Source organism: Pelophylax lessonae, assembly GCF_965119305.1.
Source record: "Pelophylax lessonae genome assembly, chromosome: 7".
NCBI classification, from domain to species: domain Eukaryota; kingdom Metazoa; phylum Chordata; class Amphibia; order Anura; family Ranidae; genus Pelophylax; species Pelophylax lessonae.
The window spans coordinates 198,539,914-198,563,526 of record NC_138774.1 but is presented as its reverse complement, the minus strand read 5'-3'; the positions used below and the strand labels follow the sequence as shown (position 1 = coordinate 198,563,526).

The 23,613-nt window shown below is 44.3% G+C and overlaps 1 protein-coding gene across 1 annotated transcript in view; it reads left to right on the top strand.

Moving 5' to 3' along the window:
• NELFB (negative elongation factor complex member B) overlaps window positions 1-23,269 on the top strand; it is a 31,410-nt gene extending 8,141 nt beyond the window's left edge. The window contains exons 7-13 of the mRNA XM_082263444.1: window positions 811-913; window positions 2,087-2,182; window positions 5,725-5,867; window positions 8,475-8,581; window positions 9,752-9,893; window positions 13,389-13,497; window positions 22,596-23,269. Of these exons, the coding sequence (XP_082119570.1) occupies window positions 811-913; window positions 2,087-2,182; window positions 5,725-5,867; window positions 8,475-8,581; window positions 9,752-9,893; window positions 13,389-13,497; window positions 22,596-22,736 (841 nt within the window). The 3' untranslated portion in view covers window positions 22,737-23,269. The remainder of the gene's footprint in view (window positions 1-810; window positions 914-2,086; window positions 2,183-5,724; window positions 5,868-8,474; window positions 8,582-9,751; window positions 9,894-13,388; window positions 13,498-22,595) is intronic.
• Window positions 23,270-23,613: the final 344 nt, after the last annotated feature.

Genomic DNA, 23,613 nt, shown 5'->3' with positions numbered 1-23,613 from the left:
CATCGCATACTAGCTCATTATGAAATACTTACCTTAGAACGAAGCCCCGACACGGACCCCCGGACACCGCTGTGGGAGCTGACATGATCCCTCGGCGTCTCTTCCGGGTTCGGCGGCTCCGGCGCTGTGAGTGGCCGGAGCCGCGATGACGTCACTCCCGCGCGCGTCATTTTCCAGCACTTCCCGGCAAGGAAACTCTGAAGGTCCGCCGGACCTTCAGAGCGCATGCGCTGCTCGCGTTAGCGGCTGCATGCAGTGCAAATATCTCCTAAACCGTGCCGGTTTAGGAGATATTAATTATACCTACAGGTAAGCCTTATTATAAGCTTACCTGTAGTTAAAAGTCACAAAAAATGGTATACTACCGCTTTAAGGTGAAACTAAAAGTACACTTATTTCCTATTTTGGCCAGCAGGTGGTGTCATGCCATGCTTTGGGAAAAGGCTTTTGTCCCAAGATGAGATGTAGACAAACGGGAGCCAGCAACTTCATCCTATTCATCATAAAGATCGTACACAATTTCATCTACCTTGAGACCCTGTAATAACTGTGGCTTCTGTGTGTGCCATAAAAGCCTATATAGAATTCTCTGCCAAACAGTCTAGGAGATGCTGCGGTAGGATCCAAAGGAATGATTAATGTGGGCCCTTTAGACAAAACAGATTGGAACAGAAGTGTGCAGTTACATTATGTTTGCTTCTCTATCTTCTACTCTGTCCCACCACATTACACATTAGATTCCACTTAATATTCCCTAAAGTCTTCTATGGGAGCCTGTCAGGGAAACTAACTCTGCTCTGTGCATTACAGGGACCTTTCCATGATCCTTTGTGACCCTTTTGCAATCAACACTTTAGCGCTTAGCACCATTCGAAACCTTCAGGAACTAATTAGCCAAGAGTCCCTCCCAAGGGTGAGTACCAGAGAACCCCACAAAGCAACTGTACTAAATAATGGGGTTGGTTTACTAAAACTGGAGAGAGCAAAATCTGCTGCAGCTGTGTATGGTAGCCAATCCACTTCTAAATTCAGCTTGTTCAATTAAGCTTTGACAAACAAAACTGGAAGCTGATTGGTTTCTATGCAGAGCTGCACCGGATTTTGCACTCTCCATTTTTAGTAAATCAACCTAAGGCCACTTTCACACATCTTAAAAACCCAGTCTGCTTTGAAATCTTTACCTGAGAAAGACCTTACTGATGGAGTAGAACTAACTACCCTGTGCCTTGTTGCATTGTTCAGTCCTGCCATGGTGTATGACCTGTGACATGAAACGGTCTTTCACAACCTCATCTTAGTAGCAGAGTTTGGTTGTTCCTCGCCCAGTTTTAAGCTGCCTACACAGCTGTTTTTTCATTCAGTTAATAAATATGCTTGACTATATGTGAAATAGATGATCATTCGCCCCTGCTTGGTATAATTGGTTAATCAGACACCTGGCTCTAATCCTTCAAAATCCCTGGCTTTGTGCAAGTGTAAAGCCACGTACACGCGTAGCGATTGTCGGCCGAACGATCGGCCGTCTTTTGTCCGGTGCTGTCCTGTCGGTTGAAAAGTGCTAAAGACTGCACATGAATTTTGTCGGCCAACAACAGCCGACTGCAGAAGTGATGTCATGTGATGGTTAACTTTCCGTGTGTTTTTTCTTCTCTGAGCATGCCCAGTCTTGCTCATCTGCTGTTTGTCGGCCAAATTCTGTACTGACTGGCGAACAATCGGCCGTTCTGGTGTTGGCCAACAAAAATTTTAAAGCATGCACACCAGATTCTGTTCGGCCGAAAAGTCGCAGTCAGTTGTCGGAAGCATCATACTAACAAGCCGACAATCGGCCGATCGGACTTTGGCCGAATATTTACGGCCGACAATCGCTACGTGTGTACGGGCCTTTAGAATTGATAAACCTAAACAATTGAAACATATTTTTGAAAGCATTCTTACTTTACAACATTTCTTCACACCTGCCTTAAATGTTTGCACAGTACTGTATGCTCAGCCAGTGCCGTCCCTGTAGAGGGAGATTGCCGAGAAAATCTTTGTTTTGAAAAATTACCTTTTTTTTTTTTTTTTTTTTGTTTTCTTTCTTTAGGATAGCCCTGAGCTGCTGCTTCTTCTGAGGATGTTGTCTCTGGGACACGGCGCTTGGGATATGATAGATAGTCAAGTGTTTAAAGAGCCCAAACTGGTAGGTTTCAACTATGGTGACCCACACTAAAATGTTATAAATTGTACACTCAGAATTGAATGATAAACTGTAAGGCTCCATGCACACTGGCTTAAAAATTATTGCTTCTACAGGAGTTTTGTGTATTGCCTGTAAAAGCAGCTTAGTGTTATTCTATGTGTGCATGCACATTAGAACAATTACAGACATATTTTGAGCTCAGCGTCTAAACTACATACAAAAATGCTCTATATGAGCGTTTTTTTCAGCCAAGAGAACTGTCGTTGTGTTTTTTGCCTTTAGGAAAAAGAGGAGCAAGTATGGGTTTTAAAAAATGTATACTATCCTAGGTGAATGAAGCCTCGGTTCGATGCTGCATCTGTCCTGCTCAGCTACTAAGACTGTGAATTGAGCCATCAAAGACCTGCTCAGTTTTCAGTCTTCAGTGAGTGCAAAATACACTGCACTCCTGTGATTGCAGGATAAGTATAGAAAAAATAGCTTTGGTTATACTTCTCCTTTTAAAACTTTAATCACTTCAGGAATGCAGACACAGCAACTCTTCTCATCAGAACACTCAAAGTGCATCTGCTGATTAAAAAGTTTTAGTTGCTTCCTTTTAAAAATGGGAGACATGGTCTAACAAAGAACACAAGTTCTTCAGAGCAAAAACAGGTAGGAATCTGTTGCTAAGTTTGTTAAAATTCCTGCTTCTACATAGAATACACAGAGGGAATGTTTTTTTGTTTTTGTTTTTTTCTAACAAAAGTGGAGTAAGGCTCCTTTCACACGGACGGTGCGCCCGACGGAGTCCATTTTGCTCAGCGGGGATCGATCCGCCGATCCCCGCTGTGCAGACGGATGACAGCTCCGTCTCCGCTTACTTTACAGAAACAGAGTTGTCACATCCCCGCTCTCTTTGGGAGATCGGATGAAAATGGACCGCCTGTTCGTTTTCATCCGATCCGATCCTCCAGCAGATGGAAAATAGGGTTTCCATCCGTCTGGATTTCACAGACAGGATGGGATCGGATAGCAGCAGGTGTCAGCGGAGAGGTCTCCACTGACATCCGCCGCTCCATAGGGCTGCATGGGGCATCCAATCAGGTCTGCCTGAAAAACTGACAAGCGGCCCAGATCGGAAAGGGGCCTTACTCTTTAGGAGAGACATATTTAGCAATAACACCTTCAAGTTGGAAAAAAAAATGTTTAGTTGGGATGAAACTTTAAAGGCCCTCAAAAATACCTGGTGCTTTGAAGTATGAGTGATCTTGTGACCCTGTCCCTGTCCTCTCAGGATTCAGTGCTTGTGCTTTAGTAGTTAATTGCCCTGTCACATAGAGAGGGGAAAAAAGGGTCGCACAGAATGTATCAGTGGATGGGGTGAGAGGGAATGTCTTTAACGATAACCTTCACGGATTGGAGATTTTCTTCACTGTAAACTAAACAACCATTCTGCTTTTATCACTTGCAGCTCTTTCAGAGCTTTATTAGCTCAATGATTGCGGTTATGTATAATTTCCAGGTGTTAAAAAGCACTGTAAGGTCTGTAAAGGCCAACTACAAACATTTAGGCCCCCCCCCACTTCCTTTCATTCACTATAAACCAATATAGACTCAACACCCTTGGCTACCAAAATAATGAATGTGCAACACATTTTCATAAGAGAAAAAAATGCACCACTTACAAAGTAAAACATCATTTTTTTTTTTTTTTTTTTTTTTTTTTTATTCTAAGTCTTACAGTGCATCTGGAAAGTATTCACAAGCCTAAACTTTTTCCACGTTTTGTTATGTTACAACCTTATTCCAAAATGGATTAAATTCCTTATTTTCCTCAAAATTCTACAAACAATACCCCATATTGACAATGTGAAAGAAGTTTATTTGTTTGAAATCTTTGCAAGTTTATTAAAAATTAATAAGCAAAAAAAATCCTATGTAAATAAGTATTCACAGCCTTTGCTCAATACATTGTTGAAGCACCTTTGGCACCAATTACAGCCTCAAGTCTTTTTGAGTATAATAATACAAGCTTGGCACACCTATTTTTGAGCAGTTTCCCCCATTCTTCTTTGCAGGACCTCTCAAGCTCCATCAGGTTGAATGGATAGTGTCGGTGCACAGCCATTTTCAGATCTCTCCACAGATGTTCAATTCTGGGCTCTGGCTGGGCCACTCAAGGACATTAACAGAGTTGTCCCATAGCTTCTCCTTTATTATCTTGGCTGTGTGCTTAGGGTCGTTGACCTTTTGGAAGATGAACCTTTGCCCCAGTCTGAGGTCCAGAGCAGTCTGGAGCAGGTTGTCATCAAGGATGTCTCTGTATATTGCTGCATTCATCTTTCCCTCGATCTTGACTAGTCTCTGCCGCTGAAAAACATCCCCATAGTATGATGCAGCCACCACCATGCTTCACTGTAGGGATGGTATTGGCCAGGTGATGAGCAGTGCCTGGTTTCCTCCAGACATGACGCTTGCCATTCAGGCCAAAGGTTTCAGTCTTTGTTTCATCAGACCAGAGAATTTTGTTTCTCATGGTCTAAGTCCTTCAGGTGGGTTGTCGTGTGCCTTTTACTAAGGACTGGCTTTCGTCTGGCCACTCAACCATACAGGCCTGATTGGTGGAGTGCTGCAGAGATGGTTGTTCTTCTGGAAGGTCATCCTCCTCTCTCCACAGAGAAATGCTGGATCTCTGTCAGAGTGACCATCAGGTTCTTGGTCACCTCCCTGACTAAGGACCTTCTCCCCCGATCACTCAGTTTGGCCCGGCGGCCCACTCTAGGAAGAGTCCTGGTGTTTCCAAACTTCTTCCATTTATGGATGATGGAGGCCACTGTGCTCATTGGGACCTTCAATGCTGAAGAACTTTTTCTGTACCCTTCCCCAGATCTGTGCCTTGATACAATCCTGTCTCAGAGGTCTACAGATATTTCCTTGGACTTTATGGCTTGGTTTGTGCTCTGACATGCACTGTTAACCGTGGGACCTTATATAGACAGGTGTGTGCCTTTCCAAATTATGTCCAGTCAACTGAATTAACCACAGGTGGACTCCAATCAAGTTGTAGAAATATCTCAAGGATGATCAGTGGAAACAGGATGCTCCAGAGCTCAATTTTGAGTGTCATGGCAAAGTCTGTGAATACTTATGTACATTATGATTTTATTATTTTTATAAAAATTGGAAAGATTTCAAACAAACTTCTTTCACATTGTCATTATGGGGTATTGTTTGTAGAATTTTGAGGAAAATTAGGAATTTAATCCAATTTGGAATAAGACTGTAACATAACAACAAAATGTGGAAAAAGTGAAGAGCTGTGAATACTTTCTGGATGCACTGTAAATGGCGATTCCTTCATAGAAGTCAATGGTAATAACCTACTTATAAACTCTTTGGTGGAAAAAAGTTTTAACTTATAATGGGAGAGCAACTTAACTTGGTGTCCCCTTTTTCGATAGAGGGGATGTATACCCCAAAAATAATCTGTATCCTCCAACGAACACAACAAGAATATGATTTTGCAGTGTTTAATAAGCGCATCTAATTTTTTTTAATAGGAAGCAGAAGTGATTACTAAATTTCTTCCTCTATTGATGTCCTTGGTGGTCGATGACCACACTTTCAATGTGGAAAACAAGTTACCAGCAGAGGAGAAAGTGCCAATTACGTATCCCAATACTCTACCGGACGTCTTTACCAGGTGTGTTAGTTTTGTACAAAATATGGAAAGTTTTGATTCCGAATCTGTCAAGTTATTTTTTTGTTGTCTGTGTCCTGCAGCATAGATCTCCTTTTACTTTCCTGTACTGGAGACAGAAAATTCCCCACTGGGAGAGGAATTCACATCTTAGACAGTTGTCACCAAAACTATTTTCCCTCACTTCTTGCTCTCGTGACAAGTCTGCGGCCTAGGATTACTCTGTTTCCGTGACTGGTCACCAGGACTAATAGGGTAAATCTAGATTGAAAGGACACAAACGGCAGTAAAAACTTAAGAGGTTCTAACCTTTCACTCTATGCAAAAATAAAATATTGCCTTTAAAATACATTTTAATGTGGAACTTTTTAATTCTGTGGTATCCTGAAAATTTAAATATGAATTTATTTACAAACCAGTAACTATGTAAGTTGCTGGATCTGGAATTTCGATTGGGGTTCATAGCAAAACCATAGGGATGCACACATGGCTTTATTACTAATATCTCAAAATGTAATTTAAAGTGATTCTAAAGGAAGTATTTTTTATTTATTTATTTTTTTTATAACAAACGTTAAACTCGCTTGCTCTGTGTAATGGTTTTGCACAGAGCAACCCCGATCCTCTTCTTTTTGGGTCCTCAACCGGCGGTCCTGGTCCCGTTCATTCACACAGCGAGCACAGCTCTGCCTCACTCTGTCCTCATTGGCTCCCTGGCTCTGATTGACAGCAGCAGGAGCCAATGGCTGATTGAAGAGAGAGAGAGACCCGGGGAAACCGTTGCTCTCATGCTCTTTGCTGGATCAAAATGGAACTCAGGTAAGCTGCACCCAGAAGGTTTTTCATCTTAATGCATAGAATGCATTAGGGTAAAAAAAACCTTAGGCCTTTAGAACCACTTTATCTATGGATACTGATGCGTATGTGTTTGACTGTTGTTTGTCCATTTTGTACAGCCGTGACCAAAAGTTTTGAGAATGACACACATATCAGTTTTAATGATGGCAATTTGCATATACGCCAGAATGTTATGAAGAGTGATCAGATGATTGCAAAGTCCCTCTTTACCATGAAAATTAATTTAATTCCATAAAAAAACTTTTCCACTACATTTGTGAAGAAGGCTTTAGAGCACCCAATAAAGTCCAACAAGCGCCAGGACCGTCTCCTACAGTGGGTTCAGCTGTGGGATCAGGACAGCACCAGTGCAGAGCTTGCTCAGAAATGGCAGCAGGCAGGCATGAGTACATCTGCATGCACAGTGAGGAGAAGACTTTTTGGAGGATTGGCTGGTGTCAAGAAGGGCAGCAAAGAAGCCATTTCTCTCCAGGAAACATCGGGGACAGACTGATATTCTGCAGAAGGTACAGTGATTAGACTGCTGAGGTCTGGGGTAAAGTCGTTTTCTCCGATGATTCCCCTTTCTGATTGTTTGGGGCATCCAGAAAAAACCTTTGTCGGGAGAAGAAAAGGTGAGCACTACCATCAGTCCTGTGTCATGTCAACAGTAAGCATCCTGAGACCATTTATGTGTGGGGTTGCTTCTCAGCCAAACGAGTGGGCTCACTCAACAAAGCCATGAATACAGAATGGTACAAAAACATCATCTGAGAGCAACTTCTCCCAACCATCCAAGAACAGTGATGGAGCACCTTTCCATAAAGCAAAAGTGAAAACTAAGTGGCTTGGGGAACAAAACCTCAACGTTTTCGGGCCATGGCCAGGAAACTCCCCAGACCTTGATCCTATTGGGAATCCTCAAGAGGCTGGTGAACAAAAAAAACCCCTGACAAACTCCAAGCATTGATTATGCAAGAAAGGGCTGCCGTCAGTTAGGATGTGGCCCAGAAGTTGATTGACCGCATGCCAGGGCGAATTGCAGAGGTCTTGAAAAAGAAGAGTCAACACTGCAAATATTGACTCTTTGACATTTATGTTTATGCATTGTCAGTAAAAGCCTTTGACAAGTATGAAATGCTTGTAATTATGCTTCGGTATACCATAGTAACATCTGACAAAAAGATCTATAAACACTGAAGCAGCAAATTTTAATATTTGTGTCATTCTCAAAACTTTTGGCCACGGCTGTACTTGCTGACTGCGTAATGCTTATGAGGTGGCAAGAAAAGTGGACTTTAACGCCCAGTCACTGTACACGTGTCCATAGCTACTTGAGGTTGTGTGGTAAGAACGCTCTCACTTCGCACTCTCAGCATACTGACTGAGCTGTTGTCAACAGCTCTCAGGCATGGCTTGCAATCAGGAGCCAATAGGACAGGCTCCTGGTCATGTGACCACTGTGAGAACCAATTACAGCGGTCACATGGCAGAGAAGCCATTAAGGGGTTACAGATTTTTTTTTTTTTTTTTTTTTTGCTGTCCCCAATCAGTTGCTGTTCACCTATTTAGGGTGTAACATAGCACGTTGCTAAACAGTTTGGAAATTGGCACGGCTGTACAGGGTTCAAGTGTTTTTTTTTTTTTTTTTTCTTGTTTTTTTTGTTTTGAGTAGCTTCATTATGGGATTTTATTTTCAGGTGATGGGTCCGATTTTGATTTTTAATTTCTTCTTTTGTAAACTTTTTTTAATTTTTTTTTGTTTCATTTTAGATTTTTGCATGAGAACAAAATAGCCTGCGAGGTAGGACTGTATTATATACTGCACATCACAAAACAGAGGAATAAGAACTCGCTGCTTCGTCTACTTCCTGCTCTTAGTAAGTTCAACTTTTATATTCTGCAGAAAAACACAAATAGAATAATTCAACAATTATCTAAAGTCCATTTTTTTGTTTAGGTGATTGCATGAGTTAGAACCCCTGTCAGGTCATCACTGCTGTCTGTTTTCTTACTGGTGAGAATTGCCCTCTGTTTTGCTCTAGTGACCATTGTCACTGGGAATGAAAATGATGGGAAAATTAAGAACAGTAATAGGGAAATCTTCTACTCAAGTCTCCTTTTCTTTTTTCTTTTTTTTTGAGGACAACTATCTGAGTGGGGGTTTCTTTTCACTTCTTGTGCTGTTTCTTTAGGACTGGAAGTTAAGGTAAATCTCCCTGATATGACTAAGAAGCCAATAAATCTGGCAAGGGTTTTAACCATTCCTCATTCTAGCCAAAAATCTGATGTTTATTTTATAAAACCTTTATTGGCTTAATGTCGGAAGCATTCATGCAAGCTGGCTGAAATTTCCCCGTATTTTTCCTAGTAAGTGAATTCCTTTATCGTCAGAACCATCTCTTGGCCAAAATGTGTATATTTTCTCATTTTCCAGAAAGCTATACCACATGTTGGCCCTAGATGGTGCTGATAAGGGGATTCATTTATTAGAAAAAATATTAGGACATTTCAGCCAGCTCGCATGAATGCTTTTGACATTCAGCCAATGATTATTTTATAACTAGACCCCTCAACGCTGATCTCCATTTTAAAGTTGAAATAGCTGTCTCCCAAACAAATTATTTATGGGTCAGAGATTGTGAAATTATCCGCCCAGCTCTTTATCTTAGCCGATCAGAGGGAGCTTTGTATTCATTCATACAAAACAAAGCTTGCTGTAAAATGGTTGCGCAGCGCTCAGCCTGACTTGGTTTTGTTCCAGAAGAGAGGCGGGAAGTTTCCGTCTCGCTTCCACAACAGAGCACTGTATACTGTATGTAGCTAAGGCTACAGCACTGACAGCTGCTGCATGTTTTAGGGAAGTAAATGGTTTCTTTGGACCAGCTTGGTCCAAACTATTTAAAGGTCACTAAAATATGGAAAGGGGTTTTAAAGTTTTGACTCTTGGGTGACTTTTCTGAACTTTTGAAGTACCGTAAATAAAGTCACTTTACAATTTCCTGCTTTAGCCATTGTTCACTGATGGAATGGACTTTTTTTAATTGCAGAGGAAACGTTTAGTGACACGGCTTTCACAGACATCTTCCTGCATCTGTTCACCAGCAACTTGACACTTCTTTCTGAGGAATTCAGTTCAGAAGAATTTTGCAACCAGATTTTCGATGGATTTTTTCTCATAGCCTATACAAAGTAAGAATCTTTTATAGTTAATAGTAAATCCTTGTGTATTTACAAATGTTAATATTAACTGACTTATGCAAGTGATACAGGAGGAGACAAAAATATTGAATGCTCCTGGGGTAGTTTGAGGCTTACGTTTTATTTTTTTATAACTGTGGTGTCGGTCTGCTACTTGTAAACTTGCATGTAACCTCCACTTTGACTGTGCTGTGCGAGCTCCCTGACCGAACCCTCCAACCAGTAACGTTATTGCTAAGGACAGGTTGGGTGCCCACACAGCTTTTTGGGGATGCAACTCTTGTGCTTTCTGCGACCATGGGTTGCTGCTCTGCAAAAGCACACGCGTGTGCATGCGTGCGCGCGCTCGCAAGTGTGCAGCAAGTGAGGGAGAAGGCTGTTCAGTGGGCTGCATTTGAGCTCCTGAGAGCTGTTGAAGGTACAAGGAGATGTTAATATTACGTTAAACATTTTACCACCTTTTGTTTCGACTTTGCATTGGAATTGTGCATGTTTTTTTTTCTTTTTCATGACTATATTGAATTGCACAGTCTAACAACATGACGATATTGCTAACATGGTATAATCCTGAGCTGCCCTTGAAGTGGTAAAGCATTCATAATGAATAAAGTGATAAATGAAGAAAATTAATACCCCTGCATTTGCGCAAAAATTACCCAAAGAAATTAGTGATTAAATTATATACATAAAGCAGCACGTCCTAAAGCGAAAGCTTAACAAATTAATAAAAGGTGACCATGACCACGCTTAAAGTGAATAATAATTATATATTTAAATTTAAAATCAAAATGCAAAATTGTGAAGAGTAAAACAAAGTGCACAAAAGTCCCAATAAATTGTTGCAAACAACAAAATCCCAAATGTATTTGATCTCCTTCAAGACCATCCAAAACAAACCAAATCACCCGTGAGCTGGTGTGTCCCTTCTCCACCGACGTTCACATGTGCAAAACACTCACAAGATGATTTTGACCCCCATTGCAGGTAGTCAAACTCAGCATTAATAATATCATAAACATCCGGAAGGGCCTGTCAATGTAGGTATAGATGCTCGGAGTACGATTTCTAAATGAAAAAGACATAGGCCTCTCATAGCGTATTACATCCAAACATTTTATTTAATCAATTAAAATTGCACTTACAACAGATAAGAATTCTCAGGCATTTAAAAAGCAGGGGACGCCGCACTGCATTCCAAAAAGCGGAAGTGGTGTGTCACATCTTAGTCCCACCCTACGCGTTTCATCAGCATGCATCTGACGTCATCAGAGGGTCACATGTTTGTACATGTCACATCACTTTTTTTTTTTTTAGTTTTTTTTTTTTGTGGTTGACCAAAATCACTGCTATCTAGTGGTATAATTGCATATACTCAAAAAAAGTCCCATAGAGACGGATAGCAGTCTAAACAAGTCCCTAGTGGATTATATGCTAAAGACAGATCAATGACATCTTGTGGTTAGTTAGGTTATATAATAACATACGACCACTAATACAAAAACCATCCCATAGGGATACATCTAATTAGACCATTTTACACTCTGGAAAAATACATTGTTTCATTTAAAATTATTGATTTATGTATACTTTTTAGTATGTATTTTGAATATACAATTTAAATCCACATTTTAACCACTAGAGGTCCTTAAGCTAGTTTCAACCCCATTATTTTATTATATTTACATCTTCTAAGTTTTTATAATTAATTTTTTTTAGTCTAATATGAGGTGCACTAATTAAAGCCATATGTGGGAAGTCTATGTAGCTAGTCAATATGTGATGTCATTCAGTCCAGAAGGATTGAATCCGATTTGGATCATTGTTAAGCGGTTGTGTATAAAAATAATGTGAAGTGACGTGTACGAACATGTGACCCCTCATGATGTCAGATGCATGCTGATGAAACGCTTAGGGTGGGACTAAGACGTGACACGCCACTTCCACTTTTTGGAATGCAGGTGGAGCGCAGTGCGGCATCCCCGGCTTTTTAAATGCCTGAGAACTTTCATCTGTTAGTGCAATTTTAATTGATTTAATAAATTGTTTGGATGTAATACGCTATGAGAGGCCTATCTCTTTTTTCACATGTATATCATACTCCGAGCATCTATACCTACATTGACAGGCCCTTCCGGATGTTTATGGAATTGGGAATATTGTTAATGCTGAGTTTGACTATCTGTAATGGGGGTCAAAATCCTCTTGTGAGTGTTTTGCACATGTGAATGTCAGTGGAGAATGGACACACCAGCTCACAGGTGATTCTTGGTTTGGATGGTCTTGCAGGAGATGGAATACATTTGGGATTTTGTTTTTTGCAACAATTAATTGGGACTTTTGTGCACTTTTTTGTTTTACTCTTCACAATTTTGTAATTTGAATTTAATTTCAATATATATATTATTCACTTGAAGCGCGGTCATTATCACCTTTTATTCAAAGTCTGCATAATATCTGCATTCATTCTTACTCCAAATTTAATATGCAGTAAGTCATTAACCTGACTCAGGAGACACCATGTTTACCTGTAAGAAAGTGACATAATAGCTGGCAGGGCTCTCCATGCTTGAGGTCCAACACTCAATGTGACTTTCACCTTTTATTTGTTAAGTTGTCTAACAGTTTTCTAGTTGCGTCAAGGTAAGCCGGCAACCTCTCTGCATGTTGTGTCTCCAGTGAAGGTCAGGTGAATAATGTCTTTGTAGTATAATGTTCTTATTAGTTGACCTAGAGACACACACACACACACACACACACACTCTCTCCCTGCCTGTGGTTTTCTTTGTCAGTGTTGGTCTAGTTGTATTCTGAAGATGGAACACAGACTTTCTATTTGGCTAATTTACTTTATTCTCAGCTGTCCTCTATCGGGGTTTCTTATTATACTCTTATTTACAGGCAGAAGGTGTGTATTTCCTTCAAAGATTTGCAATCATAAGATTAAAAAAACTGGTAAAAATGATAGACACATCAAACTTTCTGTTAAAAACCTACACAAGAGGGCGCCAACGCCTAGTGCATTACTACCAAAACCATTTACTTAAAAAAAAAAAAAAACACACAAAACAGTGTTCTACTCACAAAATAGGTATAAAATCAAACTTATGAAGTAAACTACTCCAGCGGGTGAGACGGATGACTCCTCTATTGCCACATGGTGGAAAAGCTTACGCATTTCGGGGGACAAACCCCCTTCCTCAGATCTAGCCCAACCAAGTAATGAGCCACTATTTAAATGTTTGCACACTGAGGACACACCCCACTCAATCAGCAGCTGGGCGGGGACAACCCACCCAGTTGAGTGGGGTGTGTCCTCAGTGTGTGCTGGATAGTGTTTTGGTTTGTCTTGCAAACATACTTTTCATTTATATACTAAAGTAATACCTCACAGATTTAGACAAAATGGAAGTGTGCTTTTGTGCTTCTTGTGGTACCTATTCAAGTCACCTGAAAAGAATAAATAAACCACTTTTGATTCTTTTGCAGGAAGGAGAACATTCACCGACATGTACTCCGCTTAGTACTACACCTTCACCACAAGGTGACGCCATCCAAAGTGGAGTCTTTACAGAAAGCCCTGGAACCAGCCAAGACTGTGAGTAGGGGGAGGGGATTGTGTAATCTCTCACTATTAGGTGTTCTGTGGACAGGTGTGACACATCTTTACAAAAGAAGGCAAGGAGCTAAATGAACCTGCTTAGCCAAAGGTGGAGAAGACCTGATGAAATGTGTAGTTCACTGGGGGATAGAGATGATGCTTTTTTTTTTTTTTTTTTTTTTTTTTTTTTTTTCATTGTGTGCAGTCATTTTCATTGGGCTTTTGTCATTTTCAGCTAGGAATAGGGAATGATCATTACTTGCTGAATCTTCTGTTTGACAGCCCTTCTGTTGCAGCTTTTTGAATCCTGCTATTACACAGCCTGGACACCACTTCTTTTTAAAGCTGTACAGCCGCATTTGAAGCAACTTAGCCTGACCTTGGGAACCCATTTAAGGTGGATTGGTTTCCAACAGGTAGACTGCAATGAACTCATAAAATCTGAGCACATCCAGTCGGCAGTAGACTAACTGTAAAAAATGTTTCTCTTACGTCCTCCGACAGTCGCCGCCTCCTCTAAGGCATCACTATTGGGTATTGACTTCTGCTCTGCAGGAGTAGCTAGGCATAAGACTTAGTCAAAAGCATTTAGCATAGACACACCCATGGGAGCTGTCCCACTGGTCAATACCCCCCTGCAGTGATCCCTCCCAACTCAGTTTGTCTCTGCCTAGCGTCAGGAGTAGTCAGGCTTCCTTGTGCTGGGGCTCCAGTTTCAGCCTTTCTAATCTTTTTTTTCTTTGATTTTTCTTTGAAAATGTCAGTTTTTTCTTTGCTTTACTAGCTGTTCTTTTTTTTTAAGCTTTAGTTTTAGTCGGATCTTCGGATGAAGATAGATTCTTGCGGAGCTGGGAATCGGACTGACCACCCTGGCTCTCCAGGGCCGAGGGTCAGAGGGATCCCCAGCCCGCCATTGAGCGTTCAGCCATGTGTTCGTCCTGGCATTATGAACGACCCATCCCTGCTCGCAGCAGGGATGCAGCCTGTGAGGTGGCTACCTCACTGGACACATCTGCGGTGCTGCAGTGTCCTATTCTTGGCTAACGGCACTCCCTGTCAGATGAGGACAGCGGCTTTCCGTTCATAGAGGCACCCCACGCCATCCGATACAGGTAAGTGCTTTCTGTGTGGGGTCTCTGTCTGGGGTGGCAGTCCTGTGTTGCTGTGTGTTCCCCATGTCTGTGCCTGTGTGGGGCTCCCTGATGCAATCCCTGCGGGGGTCTCTTTTACATGCGCTGCGGTGCTGTGTGGTTTTGGGGGCCCCTTCCCCTGTGTCACTGCGGTGTTTTGGGGGTGCAGACTGCGTGTGCGGCGGCCGCAGCGGGTAAAAAACGCGCGGTCTGCCATTTTAAGTATGGGCAAGCAGGTCTGGCTTCACTGTGGGCTGTTAACTGCATGCTGTTTTGGCGCCATCTTGTGTGTGGCAGAACAATCGTTCCGAGCACATGTTCGGCGGCCATCTTGCCAAAGCCTCCCATTCAGTTCTATGGGCAGCCATTTTCCCTGGGTCTTGCAGCTTATAGTTCAACCTCTGACCTCACTTCCTTTTCCTCTGAAGCAGCGATCGGTGTGGTAACACTCTGTAGGGGCTCTGCAGACTGTCTCTTCCATAACTCTCTGTTTTGTCCTTCCTGGCTCAGTTTTGTCTCCTTTTGGGGGTCTGTGTTCACTGTGCATATAGCGGTGGTCTGCGCACTCCGTAGCGATCTTAAAGGGCCAGTACTTTTTTATGCACTTTTTTTTTTATGTAACTTGGGCAATGGAATCTCAGGACAGCAAATTCCCTCCAGCCCTGGTGGGGGACCCCAGTCCTACTGTACCCCCTGTTATACCTGATTTGGCCGCTGTAGTGGCGTCTTTAGTGTCCAAAATGGAGGTGCTGATGGCTGAACGAGCTGCTAGGAAAAGGCCTAGATTATCTATCTCCTCTGATTCAGATGGTGATGTGGCTGCTGTGGCGGGCGTGCCCTTTTCAGGGTCTCGCTCGTCCCTGGACCCACTGGGGTCTGAGGGGGAGGCGGAGGTGGAGGGGGTTGATGATTCTCCCCCTGGGTCGCCTGAAGAACGCGCGACTATGGATGAGTTGATTTCTTCTGTGAAAGAAACACTACATTTGGAGGATGAGCCCAGTCCTCTGGGCATTGTGTCTTCATTTGGTACATACAGGACCCGCTAGTCGGCGCAGGTTTTTTCCCTGCCTCGCTGAATTTCATCACACTGTGATTGAAATGTGGCGCAATTTAAAACGTCCTTTCACGGTACCTAGTCGGTTTAAACTGCTTTATCCCTTTGCGCCATCTACGGACTCGCGCTGGTGTGTGCCTCCACAGGTCGATCACACTGTGGCCGTGTTAAACAAGGATCCCATGGACAGGAGGTTGGAGTCTTTTGCCCGCCATTCCTACACGGTAGCGGGTTCCTTGCTCAAACCTATTTTCGCGTCCGTCCTGGTGGCTCAGGCGGTGGCGGATTGGACGAAGGTGCTTAGACGCACCCTCGCGTCTGATTCTGCCCCACCTGCCACGCTGGCTATGGTGGATCAAATTTACCAGGGAGTCATGTATTTGTGCGATGAGGCCCCTTTGGCTGCACGCCTGTCGAGTGTCACGGTGCTTAACCTTCGACTGATCTGGCTGAAGAGCTGGTCGGCTGACCAGACATCACGGAAAACGGTGGCTGATTTTCCCTATGCAGGTTCTCACCTTTTTGGTGAGGCGTTGGATACCTTGGTAAAAGGCGTCACGGGGGGCAAGAGCACCATGCTGCCCCAGAACCCGAAGAACAAGTCCTTTCGTGGCAAGCGGGGTTCCGCCTCTCGACCCAATCAAGGGTCCTTTCGTGCCTTTAAGAATCAAACCAAGGGCAAGCCCTTCAAGGGCCAAGGTAGCCAGAAGAAGCCCTGGGCGGGCAAGCAGAAGTCCGGCAATGTCAGTGCGGCGGGTCAATCCACCTCGGCCTGAAGGGGCGCCCTCACCCGTTTCAGGGGTGGGGGGACGTTTGCGCAGTTTCCTCCAACCTTGGCTGCTCCGTATTCCGGACAGGTGGGTTCAGGAAATCATTCGGTCAGGGTACAAGATCGAATTCCTTTCCCAGCCGGCGGACAGATTTTTTCCCTCAAATCTTCATCTGACCCCGGGGCGTCTGGGGGACCTGCATCAAGCGGTGCAGGATCTTCTTGCCCAGGGGGTGATTGTCCCGGTGCCTCATTGGGACAGGTTTTTTGGGTTTTATTCAAATCTGTTCACTGTGCCCAGAAAGGAGTGCAAGGTACGTCCTATTCTGGAACTGAAAGCGCTGAACCGCTTCGTGCGCGTTCGGAAGTTCCGTATGGAATCTCTCCGCTCGGTGGTGGCCTCCCTGAGTCCAGGGAAATTCCTGGCCTCTATAGACCTGAAGGATGCGTACCTACACATCCCCATTTTCGAGGGTCACCAGAGGTACCTTCGGTTCGCAATAGCGGAGGAACACTATCAGTTTGTGGCGTTACCTTTCGGTCTCGCTTCGGCTCCAAGAGTCTTTTCCAAAGTGTTGGCGCCTGTTCTGGGCCTGCAAAGGGCACAGGGCATTGCGGTCTTGGGATATCTGGACGATCTCCTCTTAAGATAGAGTGCCAGCCAGAACCTGCTGCGCGATCTGTCCACTACGGTACAGACGCTCCAGGAGTTCGGATGGACCATCAACGTACAGAAGTCGACCTTGTCTCCTTCGGTTCGTCTTCCCTATCTGGGAATGGTCCTGGACTCTGCTCAGGCAAAGGTGTTTTTGCCGGAGGACAAGCTCCGGACCTTACAGGACAAGATCAGGTCCCTCAGGGACAAGCCATCCTCGTCACTCAGGGCCTGCATGCGGTCCCTAGGGTTGATGGTATCGGCCTTCGAGGCAATGCCCTTTGCTCAGTTTCACACGGTCTCTTCAAGCGGAGATCCTGGCCAGGTGGGACAGACTACCTTAGTCCTTGGATCTGAGTGTCTCCATTGCGTCGCCGGACCAGAATGGATCTTCTGTGGTGGCTCCAGTCCCCGGCTGTGTCAGAAGGAAAATCCTTCCGTCCGTTACTGTGGACGGTGATTACCACGGATGCCAGCCTGTCGGGCTGGGGTGGAGTCCTGGGCATCCTGTCTGCCCAGGGCACTTGGTCGGGGGAGGAATCCTCCCTTCCGATCAACATATTGGAATTGAGAGCGATCAAGCTCTGTCTCTTCCAGTGGTCGGATCGACTTCGGGGCTGTCCTGTTCGGGTACAGACGGACAATGCTACCGCGGTGGCTTACATCAACCACCAAGGGGGCACCAGGAGTGCCCGGGCGGCCCGGGAGGTGACCGACATTCTGTCTTGGGCCGAGACTCATGTCCCGGCAATTTCAGCAGTTCACATTCCGGGTGTGGAAAATTGGCAGGCCGACTATCTGAGCCGCCAGACCCTGGACCAGGGGCAATGGTCCATGCACCCGGAGGTCTTCCAAATGCTGTGTGCGAAGTGGGGATCCCCGGACGTGGATCTGTTCGCGTCTCGGCTAAATTACAAGGTGGAAAGATTAGTGGCAAGAACGCGTGATCCGTGGGCGGACACCTCGGATGCGTTGGTGGTCCCTTGGCATCAGTATCGTCTGATGTATGCCTTTCCTCCGATTTCAGTTGTTGTCCAGGATCCTTCGCAGGTTAGCCTCGGAACCGCACTTGGTGATTCTGGTAGCACCGGACTGGCCACTCCGGTCCTGGTACACCGACGTTGTTCACCTGGCAGTAGCGCCTCCTTGGCGGCTGCCAATGCGGGAAGATCTACTGTCTCAGGGACTGATCTTCCATCGTGCTTTACAGTCGCTGGCTTTAACGGCCTGGCTGTTGAAAGCCAGGTCCTGAGAGACAGGGGTCTCTTCCCCAGAGGTCATTCCTACTCTAATCAAGGCTAGGAAAGCCTCATCTGGTAAAATCTATTACCGTACCTGGAAAGCTTATTTCGCCTGGTGTGAGTCCAGGGGGTTCTCCCCACGCTCATACTCGGTGTCGAGAGTGTTGGCTTTCCTCCAGACTGGTGTGGACCAGCGCCTGGCGCTAGGCCACGATAAAGGGCCAGGTATCTGCACTGGCTATTCTTTTCCAACGCCCTGCGGCGTCTCATTCCTTAATTCGCACCTTTATTCAAGGTGTGTGACATTTGGCCCCTCCCCGGAGGGCGCCTTTACCTCCATGGGACTGTCCGTGTTACAGCGTTCTCCCTTTGAAAACATCCGGGAGATATCGTTGCCTCTGCTGTCTAAGAAGGTTGCCTTTTTAGTGGCGATCACTTCGGCTCGCAGGGTGTCTGAGTTGGCGGCGTTGTCTTGCTGCTCCCCTTACCTAGTGGTTCATAAGGATAAGGTGGTCTTGCAACCTAAATCTTCCTTTCTTCCTAAAGTGGTGTCTGATTTTCACCTCAATGAGGACATTGTGTTGCTTTCGCTCTGTGCGAAGCCCAAACATCCCAAGGAGGTTGCATTGCATTCCTTGGATGTTGTCCGGGCGATCAAGGTTTACCTGTCGTCCACTGAATCCTTTAGGAAATCAGATTCCCTCTTTGTCCTTCCTGAGGGACCTCGGAAGGGCATGGCTGCGTCTGCGGCGACCATTGCCAATTGGATCAGACAGACGATTGTACAGGCCTATGCTTTGAAGGAACGGGTTCCACCCTTCCCTGTTAAGGCGCACTCTACCAGATCGATGAGTACGTCCTGGGCCTACCGGCATCAGGCTTCGATGGCCCAGGTGTGCAAGGCTGCGACTTGGTCGTCGGTGCACACCTTTTTCAAATTCTATACTATAAGATTTATGTTCTGGCATCAGCTGATGCCTCCTTTGGCCGCAAAGTTCTTAGTGCGGCAGTGCCATAGGGGACCCTTGTTTTTTTGTGGGTCCCTGGCTGTTGGGGTGTTTATCCCCTGGGTATTTGTTTTCCTGGGTTGTTGCTCCTGTTGAGCCTTTTCTATGGCCCAGAAGGTTCTCTTACTGTGCGTGTAAGGTTCCTTTCTCTGATGTGGGTACTGCGTTGCCTTTTTCTACAGTTGCGTCTCCCACCCCTCATGTCTACACTGCTTTGGGACATCCCAATAGTGATGACTTAGAGGAGGCGGCGACTGTCGGAGGACGTAAGAGAAAACTGAATTTTTGTAAAATCTTACCATAAAATTCCTTTCTCTGAGTCCTCCGACAGTCGCAGCCCCCGCCCCTCTTTTGGGGTTTTTTCTTGTACACCTACTGCTATTCTACCAAACTGAGTTGGGAGGGATCACTGCAGGGGGGTATTGACCAGTGGGACAGCCCCCATGGGTGTGTCTATGCTAAATGCTTTTGTTCTTTTGACTAAGTCTTATGCCTAGCTACTCCTGCGGAGCGGAAGTCAATACCCAATAGTGATGACTTTGAGGAGGTGGCGACTGTCGGAGGACTCAGAGAAAGGAATTTTACGGTAAGATTTTACAAAAATTCCGTTATTTAGAGTAGTTGCAACAAATAAGCACCAAAAACAACCCAATGGCACTCTAAGACTCTGAGATAAAATCTCTAAATACAGTTTTTTGAGTCTTTATGTGTAGTTACGTAACTGGAACTCCTCTTTGTTCTGTACCCCCTCCTGTGGGGGTGGCGGGCCTGTACTTTACGAACTCTAACATATTTGCTCCTGTAAAAAAAATTAGGATTGGAAGAGGGAAGGAACTGTACCAGATAGTCCAAACTTGACTGAGTCGATCTAGAATTCAATGGCAGCAAGATAGCCTAGTCTGCCTTAAAGTATTACCAAACCCACATCATAAATGCTGTATTATAGCCATCCCAAACCTCCCCAGCACCAGGGATTGGGGGACATGCACACCCCCACAGCCTTTAGTAGTAGATATATGAAATACTACTGACTGCTAAAGGCTAGCTCCTTGTTCAGGCTGGGATCCCAGTGCCTTCAAAAGAGGGGAAAGAATGGGGGCACCCGGCAGCAGTATAGTGTAGTAGTTAGTTTTACTGTGAAATAAACAGTCAAAAAGATTTGATACAGCAAGGGCAGATCACCTCAATACTATGGGCAAGGTGGGAGCGCTAGGTCTAAGAGTGGGATGAAGGATCACACAGTCTCAATGATGACTTGTAGCAAAAATGACTAAGTACTACTAGTATAAGTTCCTGTCCCATCAAGACGATCCAGTTATCATCTGACCATCCTCTCTATACAAAGGGGTATATAGTTAACTTCTGAAATGCAGGACCCTGAATGAAAATGGCCCCACTATAACAACTAGTGATGCTTCAGCAATCCTTGTAAATATGTAGTCACTTATAAAGTCACCTGTCGGCTGTACTGCCATACATGTGTGAGGATGGTGCAATAACAGCAATCCAGTTGTTTGTGCTAATGTGTAAACATACACAGGTTTCCTGCGGATTAGGTACCGGGGTGTGTGTGTGTTTAATGCCCCCACAGAGCAAGGTACTTCCTGCATCATAGCTATCCCGTGCCAGGGTTAATGAAGATGTACATTACCATTCCCCTCCTCAGCACATAGGCGATTTGTGGGCAGATGATGTATGGAAAACAAGTGCATATCCACTGTTCAACACCCTATGGTCTGGTGGTATGCCTGGATCATTTGCAATCCCTCGCAGCACTTCATCATCCCTGGCTGATTCTTGCTCCCATCCAGGACAAGATTACACCTGGTGTCATGTGATGTGCAGGATTCAGGGTCTGAAGTGCGGGATGGATGGGATGGTGAACTGCTGCAGGTTGGGATTCATACAGGATGTGCAGATCCAGGGTCTGAATTGCCGGATGGATGGAGTGGTGAACTGCTGCAGGTGGGATTTCTACACTGGAGCCAGTGTAAAGATCGCTGGAACCGCCACAGACTTCCCTCTTGTAGCATTGCCGAGAAGAACTGTCAGGAGCATCTTCTGGTGTTCGGAGGGTGGCCGTTCAAGATCTGCTGGCTTCGCTTTGCCCGCTGCCAACCCCCCAACAAGCAGCGTGTCTCCCAGCAAGCCATGGACTGGCACTGGTCCAGGGGTTGGGGACCCCTGCTGTATTACATGCTGTTCATATGCACTCGGTCATAAGATTTGTTTTTTGTAGTCTACAAAAAAACTGGTTGATCCTGCTGCTTTCTATCTCCACCTTCTATCCATGTCCCCAGTTCAGCTAGGGATTTTGCAGCTGCGGTGGCAACTCTGCACATGCTGAGTTTTCAGTGAGTTTCTGTGCTGAGCATTACCTCCCTATCACATCTGAGCAGCCCATGTGACCATAGAGTCACACATTTGGGTATATACACAATTGTAAATAACAGCCCACTCCTTCCTTCCTCCTTCATGCCTACTAACTAGCTAAACACAATGAGGGTGGGATATTACATGTAGATTACTGGAGACTTCACCTCCCTCTTATTCTAAGACACAGGCTGGAGGGCCTGTGACTGGCAGAAATCCTCCCGTAGCATATTATTGCCAAAAAATAATTCTAAATTGTCATACAAATCCGATTTTAATTCAAATATATAACAGTTTATTTATATGAATTATTATTTTTTTTTTTACTCTGTATTCCAAAGGCTGTTTTATTTTCATTTTGAACATGCGACCAGCAGCAGAGGACTAGAAGCTTCTTTTGCATATGTTTTCCTGCAGACAGGCTGGTAAAGAGCTGGGTCATGTGACAGCTGTGTATTGATTAGGAAAAAGGTACTTGGGTTTTTTTTTTTTTTTTTTTTTTACTCAAAATAATTACAGTGCCATCATCCACAAACAGAAAGAAAAGGGATAATTTTAAGTTAAACAGTGTGTGTTTAGTACCACTTTAATGCAAAAATTCTTATTAGAACTGTGAACTGGCAGGATTAACAAGTAAAAGGAATTGAACTGAGACATGGACATAATAAGAGAGTTTACATTCAGTACGTACACAAAGTACATAATAGGATGATTTTAATCTAAATGGTGCTTTTTTTTATATCAGCCATGGGACAAGTGTAATGGGAAGTACGTTTGCTGTGAGCTCCTGTGCTTCTGTCATTTATTTTTGTAGTGTGTTACTGAAATCGATAAACTGATAATTTTCTCTCTCTATCACTAAACAGAGCGGGGAAGCTGTTAAGGATCTTTATAACCAGCTGTGTGAGAAGTTACAGCAGAGGAAAGCCAGCCCACAACCCTCTGAACCAGAGACTCCCAACATGGACTTACCCCTGCACAATGTCCCCACTCCTCCCATAATCTGAGATCATGTACAATGTCCGTATTGGTCCAAAACAGCACAACTGCCATTTCCCCACTGCTGGTAACCCTGGCTGTGCTTGTGCCTTGTAGTAGATGCTTTGAATGTCTGCCACTGCTTAAAGGGAGTCTGTGGTGTACCTGTGTAACAAGCCTCAGGCAGAAGCTTGCATTTTCCTAACAGAATGCATATTGATTTGTGGGGCTGCAAGGTTTATGCAATTTGGTTTCTACAGAGCACAGAAGGCTCTATGAGCCCTGTAACTAAGTTTTTATTTCACTGCATCCTCAAAAGGATTAGATTGGGAGCCCATAGTGATCTTCTGCACTCTGCAGATGAAACAACAATATTATAATTGCAAGGCTGTTGGTGGATTGACATTCTGGTAATTTCCACTGGACAGTGGCAGACTCATTGGTAATATGTTACTTAAATAGCTGCTGCATAGTTTAGAAATATTCTGCAACAGGCTGGTTGACCTTTTTAAGGGCCCATGCACACCTATGTATTTTCCATTTAAATCAATGGAAACATGTAATTGTTCATTAACATGCATTTTCCTGTGTTTAATGCACAATGCACTTTGCATTGACTGTCAAAATGCATCATAACTCAAATGAGCACCTGTATTGCTGCATTGATGGTGCATCATAACACACATTGATGTTCATCACATTTCCTTTGATTTCAGTCGGAAACGCATTAAACAATACTTCATAGGTGTGAATCCAGCCTAAAGGCAATCAGAATAGAAGTATGATGTTAAGGGAATAGTGTGGTGAGTCCTGCGCTGTCTAGGGGAAAGCTATACAAAGGGGTTAGTATAGATCCCAGATGCTGCTAGTACCAGAACTGGTAACCATACAGTGTCAAAATCATAT